Consider the following 23,373-nt stretch of genomic DNA (forward strand, 5'->3'; position numbering starts at 1 on the left):
GAGACAAAAACATCAAAAAAAAGATATGTGATTAATATGAGAAAAGATCATGTAATTACAACTTGTGATTTTATGCCAAAATGCATGTGAATGACTCTTTTTTTAACACATGTTAATGACTTGAAGATACCAATAATGCACCCCTAGGGCCTCTATCTTTAGTGGGTGATATGATTTATTTTATAGACTCATCAGATCTTTTGTAAGTTTGACTTATAATTTTATATTGGAAGTAATTATTCCAGCTAATAATCAATCTATCATTGAATATGTGGACCTCTACATGTCTAGGGCACTAGGACAAAGTTTAGGTAAAAATTTAAGCTCTATAACGTAACATCATTTTCTATGATTAATGTCCTAGTGATCTTTCTTAAGAAATCCAATATATTTTGTGACAACTATTACTCAAGATAAGTTTAATTTTCAGTCATATAGTCGTGATTACATGGTGAGAAGAAGATGACATGATGTCACCTTGATGATGATAGGCACCCCTAATGACTTTGGAGTGAGGTCAATTGTATTCTATTTATAATTTATAATTAAGGGGAAGGTAGTATTATTACTCGATCTTTGTGTCATACTAATTTTTTTTTGTAACATATCAATATAATTAAGAATAGTTTATAGAAGAAATGTTGGTTTATACATGGTTAGCACTTCTTGTTCATTCATGAATTCTGTTAATTACGCCACTTGGACATATACTCCAAGGCGACTCCTAGTCTCCTAAGGTGTTGATGACGCTCCCTTAAGGCAAAATAGATGTCAACTTGGATCTACAATCTCATATTCTCATGAACACATTTTTCTTGTTGAAATATTCCAACAACACCATTGAACTTTTCTTTCTAAAAATGGGTGAAGTAACAATGGGAGGTCATGTCGCGTTTTTGGACTCAACTTCTTTAATTTTTCTCTTTTAGCTATCAAATATGTGGACCTCCCACGATTTAAATCGTGTTCTATTCCATTTTGTCATGACCTCAAAATCTCATCTTTTGGCGGAAATGCAGAATCTTTATCTAGTAAATTTACGGAAGACACATTCATACTTTTAGGCGTTCTTTTTCAATGCATCTTTTCATTGGTGGGAAAAACGTTTAACTACGTGAAACCTACGACCATTCTTTTCTTGTTATATACCTTTTTTTTTAATGTAAGGGACACTCTCACTTTTTACTGGGATTAAATATATTTCTGGCAAACAACATACAAGCCTCATAAGAGCATCTCCAATGGGACACTCAATCTCTAACACTTAGAGTGCCACATTTGATTTTTAAGAGTTTTTGTTAAAAAACCATCTCCAATGGAACACTTTGTTAGACACTCTAATATGAGGTGGACACATTTATTATAGAGTGTCTAGAGAGAGAAACTCTAAAATGAGAGTGTCTACTTGAGACTCTCTAAGTGTTACTTTAATATTCCAACCAATAGAAAACTTTGCTTTTCAACCACTTTTTATCTATTGAATTGAAGATGGACATGTGTATTAAGTGATGTAGACGCAGCGGAATTAAAATAAGAACAATAAAATAAACGAAGAACTGTAAAGAAAACGATAAATAAACTAAAACTTGATTAACTTCAATGGTTTTTCTCTTCAATCTGAATATCAAAATAGACTAGACCTCCTTTTATAGGATAATAGACTTTCCTAGATAGACTCAAACTAGAATTCCTAAATAATAAAAATACTTAAAACATAGAAACTTCTAAATAAAAGAAATACCAATTTACGGTAACTTCCTAATCCTATACTAACTAGGACTACTATTATGGCCGAATGGGATGTGGGCACGCGTGGACGTGGGCCCACGTGTTATGCGCCTGCATCAGCACCCTGTTCCCCAGAAGGTTCGTCCCGAACCTTTTCTATGAAGAAAACCTTTTGATGCACCCGCATACGATGAACTTCGCCATACCTATCCTTAATTCCCACTTTTCACGAAATTTGCTGAAAATCCGTAGAAGACAAATCTGGACCATACCACCAACTATAAGTTGAATCATATATTGCCAAGATACTCGTAAAAACAATGCCAACGTATAAACTTCCAATAAATTTAGACATCGTCCGTCGTCCTTTAAATCGATGAAAGAACCCACATATACTACCTTAGCCGATATATGACAAAATTGCAGTTTTGTAGCGGAAATATTTCGTGTAGCACTAGAATTAGAAGATGGAGGTGATGGTGAATATGACGAATTTTGCATTGAATATGGTGTAGGAAAAATTTTATGATTCGAAACAAGGATGTCTTCTCCCGGAATTGCATATGCATCAAATAATTCGTCCGAACATGGTTTCTTCACATCACGAATAGAAGTTAGGTTTGATGTTTGTTGATCGGTGAAGGAGAAAGGTGGTGTGGTTGGAACGGTTATAGGGTTTATGTATGTTAATGGGAAGACCGGTGAGAGTGGTGGTGTAGGGTTGGTGTGAATCGGTGGTACGATTGTAGTCGGGCATGGGTTGGTGATAGGGTGACCGAATAGGGTTATTGGAATTGGTGTGGTGGTGTCAACGGTTGTGTTTGTGGTGGGTGGAGGTGGTTGTTGTGATGATGTTTGAAGTGTAGTAGAAGATGAAGGAGTGGTGGTAGAAGAGGGAGACTTACATATGCCTTCGAGTTGTTTAGATAACTTCATGATGGAATCATTGACTTGATCGAATCGATGATTGATATTGTCGAATTTTTCCATATTTTCCTTCTTGTAATTTTCGAAAGCTTCTTCCAATTTTGTAACCGAGGATAACTTCTTGTTGATGTTATCCCATGCGGAGGCAAAAGTTGGTGTCTTCTCTTTGATTGTTGTAGCAGGAACGGTAGCATTAACCATTGTGATTGGTTAAAAAAAAATGGCTCTGAATACCACTTGATGTAGACGCAGCGGAATTAAAATAAGAACAATAAAATAAACGAAGAACTGTAAAGAAAACGATAAATAAACTAAAACTTGATTAACTTCAATGGTTTTTCTCTTCAATCTGAATATCAAAATAGACTAGACCTCCTTTTATAGGATAATAGACTTTCCTAGATAGACTCAAACTAGGATTCCTAAATAATAAAAATACTTAAAACATAGAAACTTCTAAATAAAAGAAATACCAATTTACGGTAACTTCCTAATCCTATACTAACTAGGACTACTATTATGGCCGAATGGGATGTGGGCACGCGTGGACGTGGGCCCACGTGTTATGGGCCCACGTGGGCACGCGTGAACTGTTAGGGTTTGTCAATGGCTCTATAGAAAAACCTCCCCAACTTAAGTTCATCCATGGTGTAGAACAAGTAAATCCAGATTTCCAACTTTGGAGATCAAAAGAAAGTTTTGTACGATCCTATCTTAAAAGCACATTATCAAAGTCTGTATACTATGACACATATGGATTAAAATCTGCTAAAGAAACATGGGATTACCTTGATCTTACCAACAATGAAGGTCTTGAATCAAAGAAAGATCAATTGAGAAGAAAGTTGCAGACTATTAAGAAGGGTAATGCAACCATTGTTGAATATCTTAGAGAATTGAAGCTCATTGCTGATTCCCTCACATCAGTTCATGATAAAATCAGTGAATCTGAACTTGTCAGATTAGCTACTGTAGGCTTAAACTCTGATTATGATCAGTTTATAATTGCAATAAGAGCAAACAATGAACAACTAACCCTAGCTCATGTAAAGTCTTGATTAATTCAGCATGAACAGTGGCCCAAATTTCTCGATACTCTGTTTTATATGGGCCACCAATTCCTGTTAAGAGGGTCCATCTTGTAAATTCGCACCCATCTTGTAAATTCGGTGGATTCGGTGCGAGTCCACCGAATTCACAATTCGGTACAAGTCCAGCGAATTTACAAAAATAGTCTACTGGAGTGAATTTCGGTGGTCCATATCGAATGGTCTCTTGTGAATTCGGTGGGCTCGCACCGAATGGTCTCGTGTGAATTCGGTAGACTCGCACCAAATGGTATCTTGTGAATTCTGTAGGCTCGCACGGAATTCACAAAGAGGAGCTTTTAACAAAAATGGGGGCTCCTATAAAACTTTCCATCTGAAAATTATCTATAATGTAACAAATTATAAATACAGTATTAGTATATTCATAATTTTAACGGGAAATTGGGCCAAGGACTCCTAATTTTTTTTTTAATTAATAACACAAGTTTTATTTTTTTATTTAAAACACCAAATTTATATTATATTATTCTTTTGTTAAAAATTCAAATACTTGTACATCGTTTGGTTAAAAATCCAACATTTTTTGCAAAGATGTCCAAGGTATTGCAAATTTGTCATGAGTGTATCGCAAAAGACTGCAAACTTGTTGCAAATTAAAAAAATTACGTAGGGAGCTAAAGGCTAAAAAAATCTATATCTAGTAATTTACGGAAGACACATTCATACTTTTAGGCATTTCTTTCTAATGCATTTTTCCGTCAATGGGGCTACAATTTAATATAATTTTGGCGGAAATGCATAATCTATATCTAGTAAATTTACGGAAGACACATTCATAATTTTAAGCATTCCTTTCTAATGCATTTTTCCATTGGTAGGAAAAACGTTCAACTACGTCAAACCTACAATCATTCTTTTCTTGTTATATAGTTTATTTATTTATTTAATGTAAGGGTCACTCTTACATTTTTCTAGGATTAAATATATTTCTAGCAAACAACATACAAGCCTGATAAGTTCTTAGATGGCTGTTCAGCAACATATAAAAATTTCTTAGATGGCTCCAATTGATCTTCAAATATAACGGGAACTGTCATGTTGTATTATCATTTATGATGTCCAGCCCCAACTTTGACATTTTAGTGGCGGCAGCAAAGTCCAAAAATGGAGTGCCTATATGGATACAGTAAGCCCAAATCTCAATAGGGAAGTTTTGTAGGGGCCACCAATTCTCGTTAAAAGGGCCCATCTTTAAAATTCGGTGCGAGTCTACCGAATTCACAAAAATAGTTTACTGGAGTGAATTTCGGTAGGTCTGCACCGAATAGTCTCTTGCGAATTCGGTGGGCTCGCACCGAATGATCTCTTGTGAATCCGGTAGGCTCGCACTGAATCCACAAAGAAGGGCCTTTTAACAAAAATGGGGAACTCCTATAAAACTCCTCATCTGATAATTATCTATAATGTAACAAATTATAAATACGGTATTAGTATATTTATAATTTAACATGAAATTGGACCAAGGACTCCTTATTTTTTTTAATTTAAAAGACAAGTTTTATTTTTTTTTGTTAAAACTCCAAATTTATATTATATTATTTTTTTGTTAAAAATTCAAATATTTGTATATTGTTTAGTTAAAAATCCAACAAAGATATTGCAAATTTGTTGTGAAGGTATCGCAAAGTACTGCAACCTTGTTGCAAATTCAAAAAATACGTAGGCAGCTAAAGGCTGAAAAAAATTGACTTATAGTTTTTTACTAAAACAAAAATGTATAGAGAATTTTGACCAATTTCTCTATTTTAAATTTTTTAAACTTTGTTCCTCACATTCTAGGCATAAAATCATTACTAGTTATTGAGTAGTCAACGGAGGTCCAAATAGTCTATTTTTCATACTCGAACCGTTATTGTTAATGATATAATCATGTTAGAAAATGGGTACGTGGGTATATAGACCAAAATAATATTCAAAAAAGGTTTATGATCCAATCTTCCCAAAACATGGATATTTTATATTTAGTCCTTTTACATTATGGACATAATAATCCATTCTTTATGAGAGAACTACCGTCCATGTCCCTCCTACAAAAATCACGGGATTTTTAATTTTCCAGGGTGAATTTGAAATGTTTCTAACCTATAAATGTGGACGTGATTTAGGGGATTTAAAGCAACTAACCTATAAATCCGAAATTGATTTTTCTCTATCTTCTAACCGTTTTGGAAAGCAAATCTATTTCCAAATCAATTCAAAACAAAAATCGTAACCAAATCAATTTTCTCTCTCTTTACAGATTTGGAAACCAAATCAATTTTCTCTCTCTTTACAGATTTGGAAACCAAATCAATTTTCTCTCTCTTACTATGTAAATTTTTTTCGATTCAAATCAATTTTCTCTCACTTAACTTTCAGATTTGGAAATAGTATATTTTTTTAGGATCGCGTGATTTGGGGGTTAATATACAAAACATATATATCACTTTCTCTCACTTAACTTTCAGTTTTGGAAATAGTATTTTTTTCTGGGAACATTAAAGCAACATATGTTTTCGTTTTTACTCATACATAAATACACATAGAATACAAATTATGAAACAAATACGTAAATTATGTATTATTTATGACGAGGAAACTATCATTTGTCAAGTATACAACATAATTTATCAAATGTATGTGGGTCTTGTTCAATAAATTACACATAATTTCTTTTACATTACACATCCTTTACATTCTATTACAAAAAAAAGTACAAAATCTTCTTTGGTTCAAAAATGGTGTCCATCCATGTACTCTCCATTAGTTTCGTTGGCTCACTTTGATTTGATGATTCTCTTTGAAATTTCATCTGGTATATCAAATCTACACACATAAATACACATACGTTAAAGAAAAAAAAATCATATATTGTATTATAAACCACATGTACAGTTTCGTAAATTATATATAAAGTTTGTCAAATTTTGACAACATTTGAAGGTTTTGAGTAGTTTGGTGAACTTATCAAGGCTACTGTTTTGGGTGAAAAATATACGTAATGGTAAATAAATAATACATAATTTATGTGCACTTATACGTAAATTATATACATAATGGTAAGAACATGAAGATATACGTAAATTATATATACTTTATTGCAAAGTACACGAGATTTGATAGTAAAGCGAAATATTTCTACTAATGAAATGAGTATTGTTTTGGTGTTAAAGCACGGGTACTGTTCTATAAATTACCCATAATTTACTATAAATTGTGGTAATTTACGATACAGTACATGTACTGTAAATTCTGTTATGAGTAACCGTACGAAAGAACAAATGTTTCATGAATCCGTACGGATTGAAAACCAGATCTGAAGAAAAAAAATGAGGATATCATTAAGCTTAAACTACAAATCTAAAGATATCTGCTATGATGATTGATTGCAATAATGTCAAACTCGAGTTGAAGGATTAAACATCAAGATCAAAAACATAAATGAAATTTTAAGAGAGAGAAAGAAAATAAACATCAAACATTCGATTGATGATAATCTGATCTCACGAAATATCAGAAACAACAGAAGATTAAACATAGATCTAAAGAAATATGATATTATCACTGGATGCAAACATAACATACTAACTTTGAAGGAATCATTGAATAAGGAATAAACATAAAGATCTTAAAATGTTATGAAAATTTTAGGGTTTTAGTTATGAATCATTGAATAAGGAATAAACATAAAGATCTTAAACAGTTATGAAAATTTTAGAGAGAGAAAATAAACATCATACATTCGAAGTTAATGAATTAGTAAACAGATCTTATAGATATGTATCATAGATCTGATACGTTTTATAATAGAGCGAAATAATTAGGGTTTTAGTTATAAGAAGAAATATTAGATATTAACAATGGTGTTTATAAAGATTTCGAAAGTATTAAACCTGATAAATGATGAATTTGGACAGCAATATAATGTAGAAGAAGAAGATTTTCTGAGTTTAATGGAGGTTTGTCAACTAAATCGATTTTAGAGAGATCAAATAAAGAGTTTTCGTTACTGCAAATAATGAAGATATTCTTACTTTGAATAGAAACATGATTGGAGAGAAATATGTGAGATAATAATGAAGATACCCTTACTTTGAATAGAAAAATGATTGGAGAGAAATATGAGAGATAAATATGGAAAAAGATATGCATAGATTTCGAAAATAAATCAGTTATAAAATATGGAAATGTTAGATTAGGGATTATGAAATAATATTTATTCTAGAGATTTGTGTTTTCTCTCTAGATGAGACCAAATGGACTAGATATCCATTTATATTATTTTTTTGGTTTTAAAACCCTTTATAGGATTAGAGAGGATTATATCTACTATTAGGACCCGTTTTTTGGACTATAAACCCAAAAATTCTTAGAAAATATACACATGATTAATGGTTGTTCTTTTGACGGCAATGTCAGATGACTATCATCAAGTCGTGTCTTACCACTATATCGTTTCAGCTGATGCGTTACCTTCGCCATGCAAACCTATATAAGCATAACATAACAAATCTGCCCCAAAAAAGACGAAACTTTTCTCACAAATTACTTCCTTAACCTGCACACTAAGTTGGCTCGAGTGTTGTACTGCGTTAATGATGATGTTTATAGGGCTTATTTAATTCATGATGTATATTCATATTATATATTCATGACGTATTTATACCGTATAATGGGCATAATGACTCTAAAAACCCGTTATATAAAAGAAGCACCATTTAACCTCTCACTGACTTGAAAAAACAAACCTCCAAGTCACCCATTTAAACTCTTGGTTTAATAATGCTCGACAATTGTTTTCAGTAGGTGCCCCATCGGGCTAAGAATTTTAGTCCAATGCAACCGACAAGTGGATTTGTATTTTGGGTTTCTTTTATTTTTCTTGTGACTCTTCAAAAGTGTTATTAAAATCTATGTTGTTTCCTTGGGCACTCGTCCTAGATTTAGTTTACTTTTTTTTCTTTTGATGAGGTAGATCAAGTCTACTTGTAGTTGGGACGAAACCAGAACTAAAGCCTAAGTGGCCAGTCTAAAAAAATTTTGAGAAGTCTTAAAACTAAGTTTACAATTTAAAATTTTTGTTGTTTGAAAAGATTGCACCAGGGTTACTTAGGTTATAAGCAAGCAATGCTACCAAAACACCTTCATCACTTTCTTGCTATTGTTCACGTATTCTTTGGACTAACATGTAATCTTTATGAATTGTGGTTGTACACCAAGTCATTACGGCTAGGTCGAAAGGGGCATAGCCCCCTCGGCCCTAGATGTAGTGTGGTCCTTGCTTGTAGTGTTACTAATTTGGTGTAACATCCAAAATTAGACACATTTGCCCTAAAAGTAGTCCATGAGTATGAAACGGTTTCAAGCATCCAAATTAGACATATGGGATGCCCTTGTTTCTAAAGGGGAGATTTGTCGTTTGGACCCCTTTCGTATAATCGACTTGTTTGGATTCACTTTTGCCAAAAAACTAGTGATTATAAAAACAAATGATTATATTTTTCAACAAAAAAAAAAAAAAAAACAAATGATTATATTGCCAAGAAACTAGTGATTATAAAAACAAGTCTTCATCAATTCAACAACTTGTTCATTAACCACCTCTTTCTTCTATTGCTTCTGTCCAGAATTTGACAATTTTCAAACAACATACTATTTTAAATCCTATTTATGGTGGGCTAGTTGCTGACCCAAACCATGGGGTTGTTTCCATGTTTTGTAATCCATTAATGGCAAGAAGTTTGAACCCTATTTTACCTCAATTGCCGTTATGAAGATATAATGAGATTTTTGGTGTCAACTCTATGATTTTAGGGATTCATGCTTCTTCAATGGATCCTGTTTTTCTTGGTCGCAAACTTATCTTGTCTAGATTTTAGCTAGGGTATGTTGTTAAATAGTTTCTTGGTCGCAAACTTATCTTGTCTAGATTTTAGCTAGGGTATGTTGTTAAATAGAGGAAGAAGATGAGTTAGAGGAAGAAGATGAGTTACAAGAAGAAGATGAGTTACAAGAAGAAGATGAGACCAAGCTACTTGAGTTAAACAAATTAGGGGATCCAAACTGCAATATAGATTATGCAAGGGTAATTTAGAGACGGAATATTTCCGAGTGATTCCGTCAAAAGAGAGTCCAAAGTGTAACACTGAAAAAAGAGAATCCAACCAGCAAATCAATTATACGAAAGAGGGTCCAAAGAACAAATCTCCTTGTTTAAGAACAAAAGAGATATGTTGAGTAAACTTGAGTCGAAAATTTCAAGAGAACGGTTAAGTAACTATACCTGCGGCCAAAACATGCTCTATTCTATTCGAACCGACATACTGAGCTTAGTCAAAATCTTTTCCGTCTTTTTTGTTTTCTGATTAGAAGTCATTCAGAGTTTCAGACATCTTTCGTTTCGTAACCTACCTTTCAGATGCATACCTGCTAAATCAAATAAAGAAGCAACTTTAGAAGCTCGTACTTCTCAACCTGCTCAAACAGATATTCTCGGGTCTCAACCAAAAACCAAACTCAACTACGAGAAACGAGAAGTACTAACTCCAAAATTTCTTGTATCTCGATTGATTCATCAACACAGCCTTTGGTTGTCGTTTTCCTTACAAATGACCCAGGCACTCCTGTTACATATAAAATAAACTACGGTGTATTCCAAGGAAAGTAATTCAGAAAATATGTGAGATGCTGAGATCTAAGCACAAGCCTCCTAAACTATGTGCATGTCAGCAACCATAACAAACACACAGGCACCAAGTAAAACACTCCTCTGAAAGTTCACAATCATGACCAGACTGATCAGCAGCGGTCACATGGCATCTTTGAATGGGACTATCCTTTTTCAACAAAGCAATGGATTGCTTCCACCTACCAGATTTCTTAGGTAGAAGCAACTACCCTCCTCGTTTTAAGATGCTCGTGTTTATCAACCTGTTCCGTCAGAAATTATCAAGTCTCAACAATAAAACAGATTCCACTGGCATTGGTAATTTGAACAACAACTACATATGGCTTCACAAGAGGCAATTCAAATTCCACTTCAACTGCCGATCAGCTAAAGGTTCTAACTGAAAATATAATGCTTTACCAAATACAGTTTAGTCCTGAACATAGCTTCGTAGGCAACTAGGGATAAAAGCTTGCACAACAAATTGCATTATGAATACAGTGGTAGGACTTGTTAGTTTCGTGAACAAGTATTTAATTCATACTCGATGTTGCTGACGTATAAGTTATTGGCCATGTTTGGCCTTTTATTAGTTTGCAACTAAACATTAAAACGATGTATGACGAGATTGACACTAAATGTTTAAAATGCTATGAACATCATAGGTAAGAAGATCAAACATAAAATAAGCATCTCCATACATCAAAGGGGAAGGGGTATAACCACAAACAAAACCAGCTCTAGCCATTATTCGTACTTCAATTGGTCGCCTGTACCAACCGAATCTCGAATGAGCCCACATTTATTTACTAAAAAAACAGCTTTCTCTGACATGACGGGCATAAATAAATAAACTTAAACCAATTGCTGAAAATTATCAAGAATGAACTAACGTCAAGCTTAATCTGACTAAAACCCACAATCATTGGCAGAAAGATGTGATGTCAAAATCTCGAGTGTAATTGAAGTCAAAGATAAAGAGAAACGTGCCAAAATCCAACCGTATTTGTAATTACATTGATCCCAACATCTATTTAGCAATAGCCCCCACATCTCTCTTTGCCATACCACAACGTGCATAGATACTTACGGACCTTTAAAGTCATAAAGATTATTACTAAAAATTAAAATAACAAACAGAGAAAGAGTATCTTCACACCTCATGTGATATGCATCGGCACAAGAGCAAACCAATTCCCAGTCTGTGTTTGTAATTGGATCTGTTCTAACTTTCATCTCGAAATAACCCACATATCTCATGGTGCCATACCACTATTGGCACTATGTATGAAAAAATACTCACAAAACTAATAGGCCACTGTTTTGGGGAGAGCAGAAAAGTTTCCGGGGAAGACGGTGGAAAACCCAAAAAACTCAAACCAAACCCACCTTATCCTCTTATCTCTCTCTTCTCCGGCCGATCCTCTTTCTCCGGCCGCCGCGGACGGCTCTCTCTCTCTCTCTCTCTCTCCTTTCTCTATCTCTCTTCTCAGTCTATCTCTCTTCTCAGTCTATCTCTCTTTTCAGCCTGTCTCTCTTCTCACACACACTCTGTCTCTAACTATGAACTTTCTCTTGGAAAACTCAGTGAGGATCTCAGATGAAATGAAAGAGGCGGCAACTACTATAAACACAAGCTTTAGGTGGAAAAACCAAGAGAGACAGGCTGAAAAGAGATATAGACTGAGAAGAGAGATAGACTGAGAAGAGAGATAGAGAAAGGAGAGAGAGAGAGAGAGAGAGCCGTCCGCGGCGGCCGGAGAAAGAGGATCGGCCGGAGAAGAGACGGCAACTACTATAAACACAAGCTTTAAGTGGAAGAACCAAGAGAGAATTCAAAGTTATAATTAATATTTAATTTGGTTGACATGAAAAAGTGAGTTAATGTTGAATCAGAATAAGATGGATTCTCTAGTTTATCAAAACCTAATTTTGCAGAAAATAAGACATTGTATTGTAACCTTTGCTTTGGCGTGTATGGTAAACTAGGGTTTTTGTTGGCACTTGGCAGGTAAGAACTGCAAGCTTCAGCTCAGTTGGAATTATGTTAACTCTCACCATTAGATCTAATCCCTATCAAACTACAAACCGACAAACTGACGGCTAAACATATCTCCTTACCTCACTCCAATATAAGAGAAAAACTATTCGAAATCCATATCTCAGTGTAACACAAAATTTAACCTTGCTTTGAGAATCATCCATAAACGTTTCCAACACCATTTAGTACATATGCACATGAAAATTGCTCTTTTTTTCGGAAATTGACAAACTCGACGGACTCCCTTTGGCCGGAACTGTGAAAAAAAAGAGAAGAAAAAGAAAGAAGATAGAAGAAAGAGAGAGAAGATAAAAGAGAGGGATGAAGAGAGAGAGAGAGAGAGAGAGGGAGATAGATGACCGGAGTTGTTGTCGCCGGAAATAATGGCCGTCAGAGTTGATGTTGGTGAGAAGGAAGATGGTGGAAGAAGAAATCAAAACATAAGAAGTGGGTAATGTTTGGAGGAAACAAAAACAATTTATTTCCACCCAAAACTTCACAGCCCGGAAACTATTTAGCTTTCCCCAAAGCGCTGGCCAACTAATAAATTAGTTAAAATTATTGGTAAAAATTAGAATAAGCACCTCAACACATCATATGCATAAGCACAAGAGTTAACCAATTGCCCGTCTGTTTTTTGTAATTAAATCGATGCCTAACTTTATCTCGAAATAATCCCCAAATCTCTTGGTGCCATACAACAATGTATGAAAAGACTCACAAAATTTATAAATTAGTAAATATTATTGGTACAAAATAGAATAAGCATCTCCACACATCATATGTATAAACATAAGAGTACCGACACCTAACAACTATTTGTAATCAAATCGACTCCAACCTTTATCCTGAAATAGTCCCACATCTCTCGGTGCCATACCACAATGTATGAAGATACTTATACACTTATAAAGTAGTAAAGATTATTACCAAATATAGATCAACAAAAATAGATAAGCATCTCCACACGTCATAAGTATAAACACGAGAGTTAACCAACTCCCAACCAATATTTGTAATTAAATCGATTCCAACCTCTGTCTCGAGATAGTCCCACATTTCTTGGTTACATACCATGACGTGTAGAGATACTTATGAAACTATTAAACAGGTATTTATTATTAAAAGCTAAAATAACAAAAATTAGATAAGCATCTCCACACATCATATATAAAACCACCAGAGTAAACCAACTGCCAACCATTGTTTGTGATAAAATCAATCCCAACCTTTATCTCAAGATATCTCCCACATCTCTTGGCGCCATACCACGATGTATGAAGATGCTTATAATAGTAAAGATTATTACTAAATATAGAAAAACAAAAATAGAAAAAAGCATCTCCACACATCATATGTATAAACACAAGAGTTAGCCAACTCCCAACCAGTTTTTGTCCTTAAATCAGTTCCAACCTTTATCTCGAAATGGTCCCCACATCTCTTGGTTCCATACCATGATGCATGAAGATACTTAAAACTAATATACTAGAATATAATTTTTATAATATTGTTAACAACTAACACAACAAAAATAGAATAGGCATCTCCATACATCATATATAAAAGCACCAGAGTAAACCAACTGCCAACCAGTGTTTGTGACAAAATCGATCCCAACCTTTATCTCAAAACATCTCCCACATCTCTTGGTGCCATACCACAATGTATGAAGATGCTTAAACACTAATATAGTAGTAAAGATTATTACATATTATAGAAAAACAGAAATAGAAAAAAGCATCTCCACAGATCATTTGTATAAACACAAGAGTTAGTCAACTCCGAGCCAGTATTTGAGATAAATCGGTTCCAACCTTTATCTCGAATTAGTCCCAACATCTCTTGGTTCCATACCATGATGCATGAAGATACTTAAACTAATATACTTGTATATAATTATATAACATTATTAAAAACTAAAACGACAAAAATAGAATAAGCATCTCTACATATCATATGTAAAAGCACAAGACTAAACCAACTCCCAACCATTGTCTGTAATGTAAATCGATTCCATCCTTTATCTCAAAAGAGTCTCAAATCTCTCAGTGTCATACCACAATGTATGAAGATACTTATGACACTTCTAAAGTAGTAAAGATTATAGAAAATAACAAAATAGAGAAAGCATCTACACACATCATATGCATAAACAACATCCCAACCAGTATTTGTCATTAAATCAATTCCAACCTTTATTTAGATTCCGCACCTTGTACACTAGCAAATATTATTATTAGAAAATAAAATTAGTAAGAAAGCATAAAGAGCATATGCACACAACAGTAACCACCAAGTTAATAGAGTGCAATCAGAATAGAGTTTGTTGCCAAACTTAATCTTGCCTTAGTGCATAATAGAGTCAATTGTGAAACTTAATCCTGCCAATTATATTCTCGAAAACACCTATGTATCTTGGTGTACTATGGAGCAGGAGGAGAACTAACTTTAAAACTTGTAAAATACAATTAAAGTAAAATATAAAATAAATAATATTATAAAATAAAAACATTCATCGTATCAACACTATAACCATGCACAAAAGTGAGATTGAATGACCGATAACCAACATGAAACTGTACGAGAGATAGTGCCCACTGAAATATCAAATAAAGCACATTTTGATGCATACACGCAATTAAGCATTACTTGTGATGGTCATAAGCAATGGGCTTTTTAATCGTTATAGACTTTGGACATCACAGAAAAAGCTTATATAAGTGTTCCCAATTGTTGTTCCGAATGTAGCTTACTGCCAATCTCAAGCTTTCCTGGATCCCCCATTTCCCAAGAGTACTGATCTCAGATATAATTCTTACTAACCCTCGTTATATGTTGTTTATAAGGTTAAAACAATTATGCACTCTAATGGGCTATTTCAAGATTGATTAAGAGAAAAAAGCAGCTACTGATTACATCTAATAACAGTACGAATTGTGGCATTGGATATACTTACAGAGAAATAAAAGATATTGATGAGGTGAATAACCGACTGTTTGAACAACAGAGAAATTAGGGTTTCTAGGTGCCGAGATTAAATTGACATAACCGACTTCTTTATGAACAAGATTGTCTTTCTTAAACAGGAAAGAGCGAAAATAAACATAAGAAAGATCGTCGTTCTTGATAGGGAGGGAATAAGATACAATAACCACAAACATTCATTATCTCCAACGCCTTTCTGAACAAGATTGTCGTTCTTGATCTATTTTCTCTCGATATCCATCGTTCCGTGAAGTTAGGGTTTCTGAACAAGATTGTCGTTCTTGATCTATTTTCTTTCGATATCCATCGTTCCGAGTTAGGGCTTCTGAACAAGAGTGTCGTTCTTGATCTATTCTCTCTCGATATCCATCGTTCCATGGAGTTAGGGTTTCTGAAAAGATTGCAGTTCTTGATCTATTTTCTCTCGATATCCATCGTTCCATGGAGTTAGGGTTTCCTCTCATGATCTATTTTTCTCGATATCTTTCGTTCCATGGAATTAGGGTTTCCACTCTTGATCTTTTCTCGATATTCATCGTCCCATGTGGTAAAGGGTTTCTTGGCAAGCAAGTCTAGCATATCACAGATCAATACCTATCGACCCCTCAGTTCGCGAGCGCGCTTTTCGTATACCAGTTCGTGATTAGGATTTTGCGATCGCGGACTTTATTAATGAAAACCGAACCCGCGTTTTATATGGGTCGGTCGGGGTAACGGAGAAACAATAATTTCCATAGTTGAATTCCTCAACACCCCAATAATTAAACTCGCCTATACTTTAGCCCCAAATTAGTTTTTGGTCCAAAAAGTAATCCCTTAATAGAAAAAAATATTACGTCAGAAAAAATATAAAATCGGTCCAAAATGTCAGGTTTGCAGCTGAAATGTGATGATGTTACATTTAGAAGCGCAAAACAAATAAACTACATGTAATATACATGACTTTGTGTTGCGTGGAAAGAAATTTTAAAATTTCATGTGAATCCGAGGAATGTTGTGTTTTGCACTGTATATAATATGACGTAGAAGGACAAATATGTTGGCGTACAATTTTTTTATGTTCGGAACGACAACTTTTTTAGCCACAAAAGCTTACTAAGATCACATGTGTTTTGCCAGCCTGAATTTGACATTTTGGAGTTGTTACTTATTATTTTTCTGACTCCGATCTCTTGCTTGCCATATCTTTTGGACCTTTTTGCCCACCACCCTACTTCAATCCCATCACCAAATATTACCCCACACCCCAAACTCAAACTTTTTAAATTTATCCTCAATTCTAAACAACCAAACAAATATTTTCCCCTTCTCAAATTGCATGTTTAGGGTTGTTCCTGTCATTTTCGTGGCTCGAAGCGAAATTTTTGTATTTTGTGTCGTAACATTAACGAAAAAGTAGAAAAAGAAAACGAGAAAAGGAAGAACAATGGAGAGGAAATTTAAATCTCAATAAACTTTCACAAAAAACAAATGACGTACATCTAGAAAAAGATCGATCGGAAAAAGTAAAAAAGATAAGTAAATAGATTTGTCGACTGTGATACAACCCAGACATACTCGGTATTCACTAGGCAATATAACAACATAGAAAATTTCTTTATCTAATAACTAATTAATAGCCCAATCTCAATCGTGTTAGAGTGAAGGACTCAAACTTAAAATTATTCTTATGGCACAACACTACACACTGCCCAACTGCTTCTTGAAAACAGAAATGGAAAGCGAGGAATTTTTTTTATGTTCTAATTCAAAAACTGAAGTGAGTTGTCGAAGTTTTGAACTTAATGGTAAGAGAATGAGAACTGCATAAGAAGCAACTTAATATTTTCCCAAATCCTATACAATCTCTCATTGGTATTTATTTATGTTTCTTTCTTTAAAAAGACAACAATATTGTATTGGTTAAGAAAAGAGTTGTTTTCTCACAATGGGAGCCAAAACACTATATTTTTCACATGGTATTAAAGTGTGCATCTCAAATAAAAGTGAAGTCCTTCAACAAAAATAAAATAAAAGTGAAGTCGGTAAAGGTACTACCCCACACAGCCACACCCCTTGAGGAATAGGAATAGGATGATGTTAGTTTATAAGTGTGAGGGAAAGCCTCAACCCGTGAGGTACTTCTTGGTGAGAAATGCTATAGACCACCCCGAAAATGATCTAAGTGCCCAGCTTTACCAAGTTTTCCAGACCTTAATACAGAGGGTGAGATTTGTCTCGCAAGTCCGAGTCCCTCTATTTTGGTCCCTCCCCCAACCCTCCGCCGATGTGACAACATATCACTTGAGTACCACTGAAGGAAAAAGAGGGTGGTTTTTAGGTCCCAGGCTGAGAAGAGTTAGTTATAGATAGCGCCACCTCTTAGGGCGGAATTATTTGAATTTTATTAGTAGTTATCTTACTTTTAGGCAGTTTTTGAGGAGTGGAGGGAAGTTATAGCAGTTTTATTGACGTTTTTTTCTCGGTTTCAGGCCATTTAGGCCGGAAATCTTGCTTTTAGTCGCTCTAAAGGGGCTTCTCATTCACGAGCATAGGCTCTCCTCGTTCTCTTCAGTCTCAATTTTAGTTCTTTACTCACAATGGCAGCAGCAGACAATCAATTTATCAACCAATTTGCAGCATTATCGACTGATGATCCGACTCCGGTGGAGGTGGAAGGGGAAGATCTAATCCCTTCGACACCTGACATGATAAAAAATGGTGTAGTTTTTATTCAGAGTTCTAAAAGGATTGATGTAGCACAAGCGATGATTCGATTATCAAAGGTCCTCCATGGACCAAACAAGTTTAATCTAACTGAGGTGAAAGATAACACATTCCTCATTAAATTTATGACCTCAACAAAACTTGATTTGGCCATGGAGAGTTCCCCTTGGGTTATACAAGAGGAACTCATAGTAATTCAGAAATGTAGAAGTGACATGTCGCCGGGTGAACACATTTTTGACAAAGCATGGTTTTGGGTTCAGTTTCACGGTATTCCACAAGGTCATCTGAATTGTTTGACGGTTAATCGTTTGGCAAATGCTCTAGGTCCATTCATTCCAACAATATCGGAGGAAGCAACCAAACGGAGCGTTTTCGGAAGGGCTCGTGTAGAACTGAGTTTGAATTCTCGTCTCCCTAAGCGTGTCAATTTGAAATTATCTCCTTACAAATTGGTTTCAATAGTCTTGAAAATTGAAAAACTTTCTCGATTTTGCATTTCATGCGGTAAAATGGGACACACAATTAAATTTTGTCCAACAATGCTTGCTTTTAGTGACTTGCTAAAACAACATTTAGAACCAGATCCAGTTAATCCATAAGGCTATGACCCCAAAATATGACGAGGATTTTAAAGTCCCGTATACAAGAAATGCACACAAAGAGCTAAGATCCTACGGGATAGATCGACCACTCACTGGCCACGGTGTTACTGACACCAACGATTTAGACGAGGAGGTTGAAAATACTCCACATAATTATTCTGTTCATACTAATTTTGGAGATCTGTTAACAAATCTATGTCAGGCCAAACGAAGTAAAATTCAAAATGCGGCAGGGTGTCTACAAAAAACCAAACAGGATGGATAACTCAATATGAAGAACTAACTCGAAAAGAACCCGGGTCATCTAATTCAAAAGGAGAACAGATTATGGCACCGGAATCATCAAGTGACACTCGATCCAAGAAACACTACAAACGAACAGCTAGGATGATGGCTACAGACCAAACAACAGAAGGGGTACCGGCAACCCAAATGTCGGAATTATTATGAGTATCTTTGCCTGGAATTGTCGGGGACTAGGGAACACCCCGACAAAAGAAACCCTTAACCAGTTCCTAGGAGGGATTAAACCGTCGTTGGTTTTTCTCTCTGAAACTCGTTTATCTACTTATGTATCTTTGTCGTGTTTTAATAAAAATAATCTTAGTAGTTTTTATTATGTTCCTTCTATTGGACGTAGTGGAGGTTTAATACTTCATTGGGTACCTTCTATTGATGTGACTATTCACTCTGCCTCGCAGAATCTTATACACATTACTGTAACTTCTCCTTTATGGGGGGAACCTTGGGACCTATTGTGCATTTATGGACCTCCTAGAGTCCAAGACAGACCTACGTTCTGGACCATGTTATTATCAATCCTTCATGGTATCACTAACCCGTATTGTTGTATAGGTGATCTAAATGCAATCTCTTCACCTTCCGAAAAATGGGGTGGAAGTAGTAATATCCCTTTTATGTCCAACTTTCAGAATTTCATACACGAAGCAAATTTGCTGGATATTGGTTTTAATGGACCGGGATACACCTGGACTAATAATAAAGCTATTCACCACCTTACAAAGGAAAGACTGGACAGGGCACTTTGTGACCCAACTTGGCTTCTAAAGTTTTCAGAGGCAGGGGTTTTTCACCTTCCACGCTACAATAGTGATCATGCACCGATCTTGTTAAAACTAAAAGTGGAGGGTCAAGTGTTAAAATCCATTACCAAATTCGAAGTATACTGGACTCACCATGAAGACTATCAGACTATGTTTCAACAAAATTGGGATCAGTCAGCCGGTAATTTCATAGAAAAATTAAATCAAGTTCGAGATTCGACAAAAGAGTGGAGCAGAAAGGCATTCGAATGATAAAAAATAGATTGGCAGTTTTACGAAAAAGATTATCCAATTTCCAATCTATGCCACCTAATGAGGATATTCTTCAAATGGAAAGCAAATTACAGGAGGAAATCATTTCATTAGAAAACATCCAGTGTACCAAGGCAGAACAACGAGCTAAATCAAAATGGGTGATTAATGGAGACAGAAATACCAAAGCTTATCATGTAGCTATGTCGATGAGAAGACAGAAAAACCAAATCCATCAACTGCCACTAAGTAATGGTCAAATATCCAGGAATAATGAAGAAATATCAGAGGAATTGATCCGGTATTTTCAGAATTTATTTCGAAGTGAAAGTATTCAATCACCTCCGACCGAAATCATCAATGCATACAGAGTCTTCTCAACTGAACAAATAAGCTACGTCTCAAGGGTTCCAACATCAGAGGAAATCAAGGCTGTCGTAATGGAAATGGGGTCAACAAAAAGCCCGGGTCCAGATGGCCTCCCTTGTTTCTTTTTCCAACACAACTGGGACATAATAGGGAATGAGCTTATCAAATACATTCAGGCGGCATTTGTTTCAGGTTCAATTGGCCCTTCTCTTAATTTTACGACAATCGCCTTAATACCAAAGACGAGGAACCCGAGTATGGCCTCAGAGTTTAGACCAATCTCTCTTTGCAACTCGGTGTATAAATTCATCACGAAATTAATAGCGAATAGGATCAGGCCATATTTAGAGGACAGTGTCATGTGGACCCAGAATGCATTTGTACCTAATAGACAAATCATGGATAACATAGTTATTACTCAAGAACTTCTGCATTCTATGAAAAACTCGAAAGCCAAAAACGGTATATTTTCTCTTAAAATGGACATGGCAAAAGCCTATGACCGAGTCAACTGGACTTTCTTACAGACTGTCCTCAAGGCCTCAGGTTTTAATGGCCCATTACTGCAACTCATTATGTCTTGTATCACTACGGCCAGATTCAATGTCCAAGTAAATGGTAAGTTGATGGGAGATTTCACGGCCTCTAGAGGCCTTCGACAAGGATGCCCCTTGTCGCCTTACCTGTTTATACTAATCCTCGCAGTCACTCTCTCTATTGATTTCTTATTATAAAAATCAAGGAAAATATACAGGATACAAGGTAAATCAGGCCAGCCCCAGCATATCTCACTTATTATTCGCTGACGACCTGATTTTGTTTGGGAAAGCAACAACACAAAATTTAAATACGATAGTACAAATGATGGACCATTATGGAAGCTTCTCAGGACAGAAGGTAAACTTCTCAAAATCTTCTATAATCTTCAGTAAAAGGGTCCCACACAGCATCAAGTCTGAATTCATTAGAGTGCTAAAGGCGCCGCTTATGACTGACCGGGCGAAATACTTAGGAGCTCTTATCCTCAAACCCGGAAATAGAATACAAAGTCACATGTGGTTAGTGGATAAGTTTAAAAACACGCTTGCTGGGTGGAAAAATAAACTAATTTCCCAAGCAGGTAAAACAGTCCTACTAAAATCTGTTTTAGGGTCTTTCTGTACTTACCCTGTAGCTACCAAATGTTACCCAAGCATGTGATAACCCAACTTGAAAGAATAGAGAAGGACTTTTGGTGGGGTCACACTTCAGAAGGAAAGAAAATGCATTTTCTGAAATGGGAGATCATCACTAGTCCCAAAATTAATGGGGGATTAGGCATTAGGTCTATTTATGAGGTGAATCAATCACTCATAGCAAAAATGACTTGGAGATTCATCACTCAACCCCAAGCTATATGGGTGAAACTCCTTAAATCCAAATACATAAAACAAGACGATTACTGGTCTACTGAAACAAAACAATCATCTTCTACCTTCTGGCAGTCGATGAATAAAACTAAACAGACCATTAGACAAAATATATTATGGATTATAGGAGACGGGACTTCGGTTGAAATTAGGTCTGATCCCTGGATTCCCACATTACCTAACCACACCCCAAACATGATCGATAATCTACCATCAAATGTATTTTGGGTTTCAGATCTTATATTGCAGGGTACGAACAGTTGGAACATTAATCTCATACAGACATATTTCAATCCAACAACAACACAGGCTATAGTAAGTATTCCTTTACCACAAATTTATCAAAGGGATAGACTTATTTGGAAACAAACACCATCAGGGAGATTCTCAACTAAGTCATATGATAAGGAAATCAAGATAAATCCGGAAATTCCTGCTGAAGCTCAAACTTTTCCATGGAAACAATTTTGGAAACAAAGCAAGATGAAACCTCAAATCCAAAACTTTATTTGGAAGATTATACATGATGGACTCCCAACTCTATACAATATAGGCAAAAGAGTTACGAACATACCTCAAATATGTCTATTGTGTGAAGACGGGGAACTCGAAACAGTCCAACATTTGTTTTCGGATTGCCCAAAATTCAAAGAGCTTATCAGCCTAACTGGTATAATAGAGGTAGAGGAGATTAATATGAACCCAACCAGCTACTTAAAGAAGATTATCATGGATGAATCAGATAATAAAAAGACTTGGTATGAGCTGACTCACCTTATGTGGGAATGGTGGAAGGAAAGATACGAAAAGCACTTTCGTAACCAAACCCCTGATCTTAGCCGATGTTGGTGGCGTATGAAGCAAACTATGAGGTATTTACCTAACATTATTGATCTTCAAACTACTAACAATAGTATGCAGGTACAACAATGGTGTCCTCCTCCAACAGGTGAGATAAAAATTAACTTCGATGGCTCGTACAAACCAGAGGTAGCATCTTGTGCTGCTATTGCAAAAGATTCAAATGGAGCCATCTTAGGAACGAAATCAAGAAGGATTGAGCCGATTTCTGCCCTAGACAGTGAGGTGAATGGTTTCAAGATAGGGATGGAACTAGCTGCTGATTTAGGTCTCAATGCTTTTATAATTGAAGGAGACTCAAAGGTTGCCCTAGAACTAATATCAACCGTCGATCTGGAAGTACCTTGGCGAATCTCAACGGTAGTTAACAACTTACGTGTTATGGTTCTAAATACCCACGTCACCATCAAATTCTGTCCACGAAATTGTAATACAGAGGCACATTCTTTGGCGGCTTCTGCATTACTACATGATTAATGTCGATGTTGCGGATTAGCCCTTATGTTGTTAATTTTGTTACATATTGGTCCTTTATTGTTTTACTTAACTGTAATTCGTAACTGAACCATGTAACTTCTTTTTGATGTAATGTATTTGGCTAAAAAAAAAACATATCACTTGAGTGTGGAGTAATTGGAGAGAGAATTGTGAGCAGAGGCGGAGCCAGG

The 23,373-nt window shown here is 35.4% G+C and overlaps 1 protein-coding gene and 1 long non-coding RNA gene across 2 annotated transcripts; one reads left to right on the forward strand and one right to left on the reverse strand.

The window, feature by feature from the left end:
• Positions 1 to 9,457: 9,457 nt before the first annotated feature.
• On the reverse strand, positions 9,458 to 11,858 carry LOC147551526 (uncharacterized). Its single transcript, XR_015237847.1, has 3 exons — positions 11,570 to 11,858; positions 10,288 to 10,366; positions 9,458 to 10,169 (listed from the first exon to the last, which is right to left on the reverse strand). It is a non-coding gene; the product is annotated as an uncharacterized LOC147551526 (long non-coding RNA).
• Positions 11,859 to 18,018: 6,160 nt separating this feature from the next.
• On the forward strand, positions 18,019 to 18,747 carry LOC147551527 (uncharacterized protein At4g02000-like). Its single transcript, XM_086668578.1, has one exon. The coding sequence runs from the start codon at positions 18,019 to 18,021 to the stop codon at positions 18,745 to 18,747; it is 729 nt and encodes a 242-aa protein (XP_086524704.1).
• The last annotated feature ends 4,626 nt before the right edge of the window (positions 18,748 to 23,373 follow it).

Source organism: Eschscholzia californica, unplaced genomic scaffold, assembly GCF_041429995.1.
Source record: "Eschscholzia californica isolate CP2 unplaced genomic scaffold, dmEscCali1.0.p SCAF_3, whole genome shotgun sequence".
Taxonomy (NCBI): domain Eukaryota; kingdom Viridiplantae; phylum Streptophyta; class Magnoliopsida; order Ranunculales; family Papaveraceae; genus Eschscholzia; species Eschscholzia californica.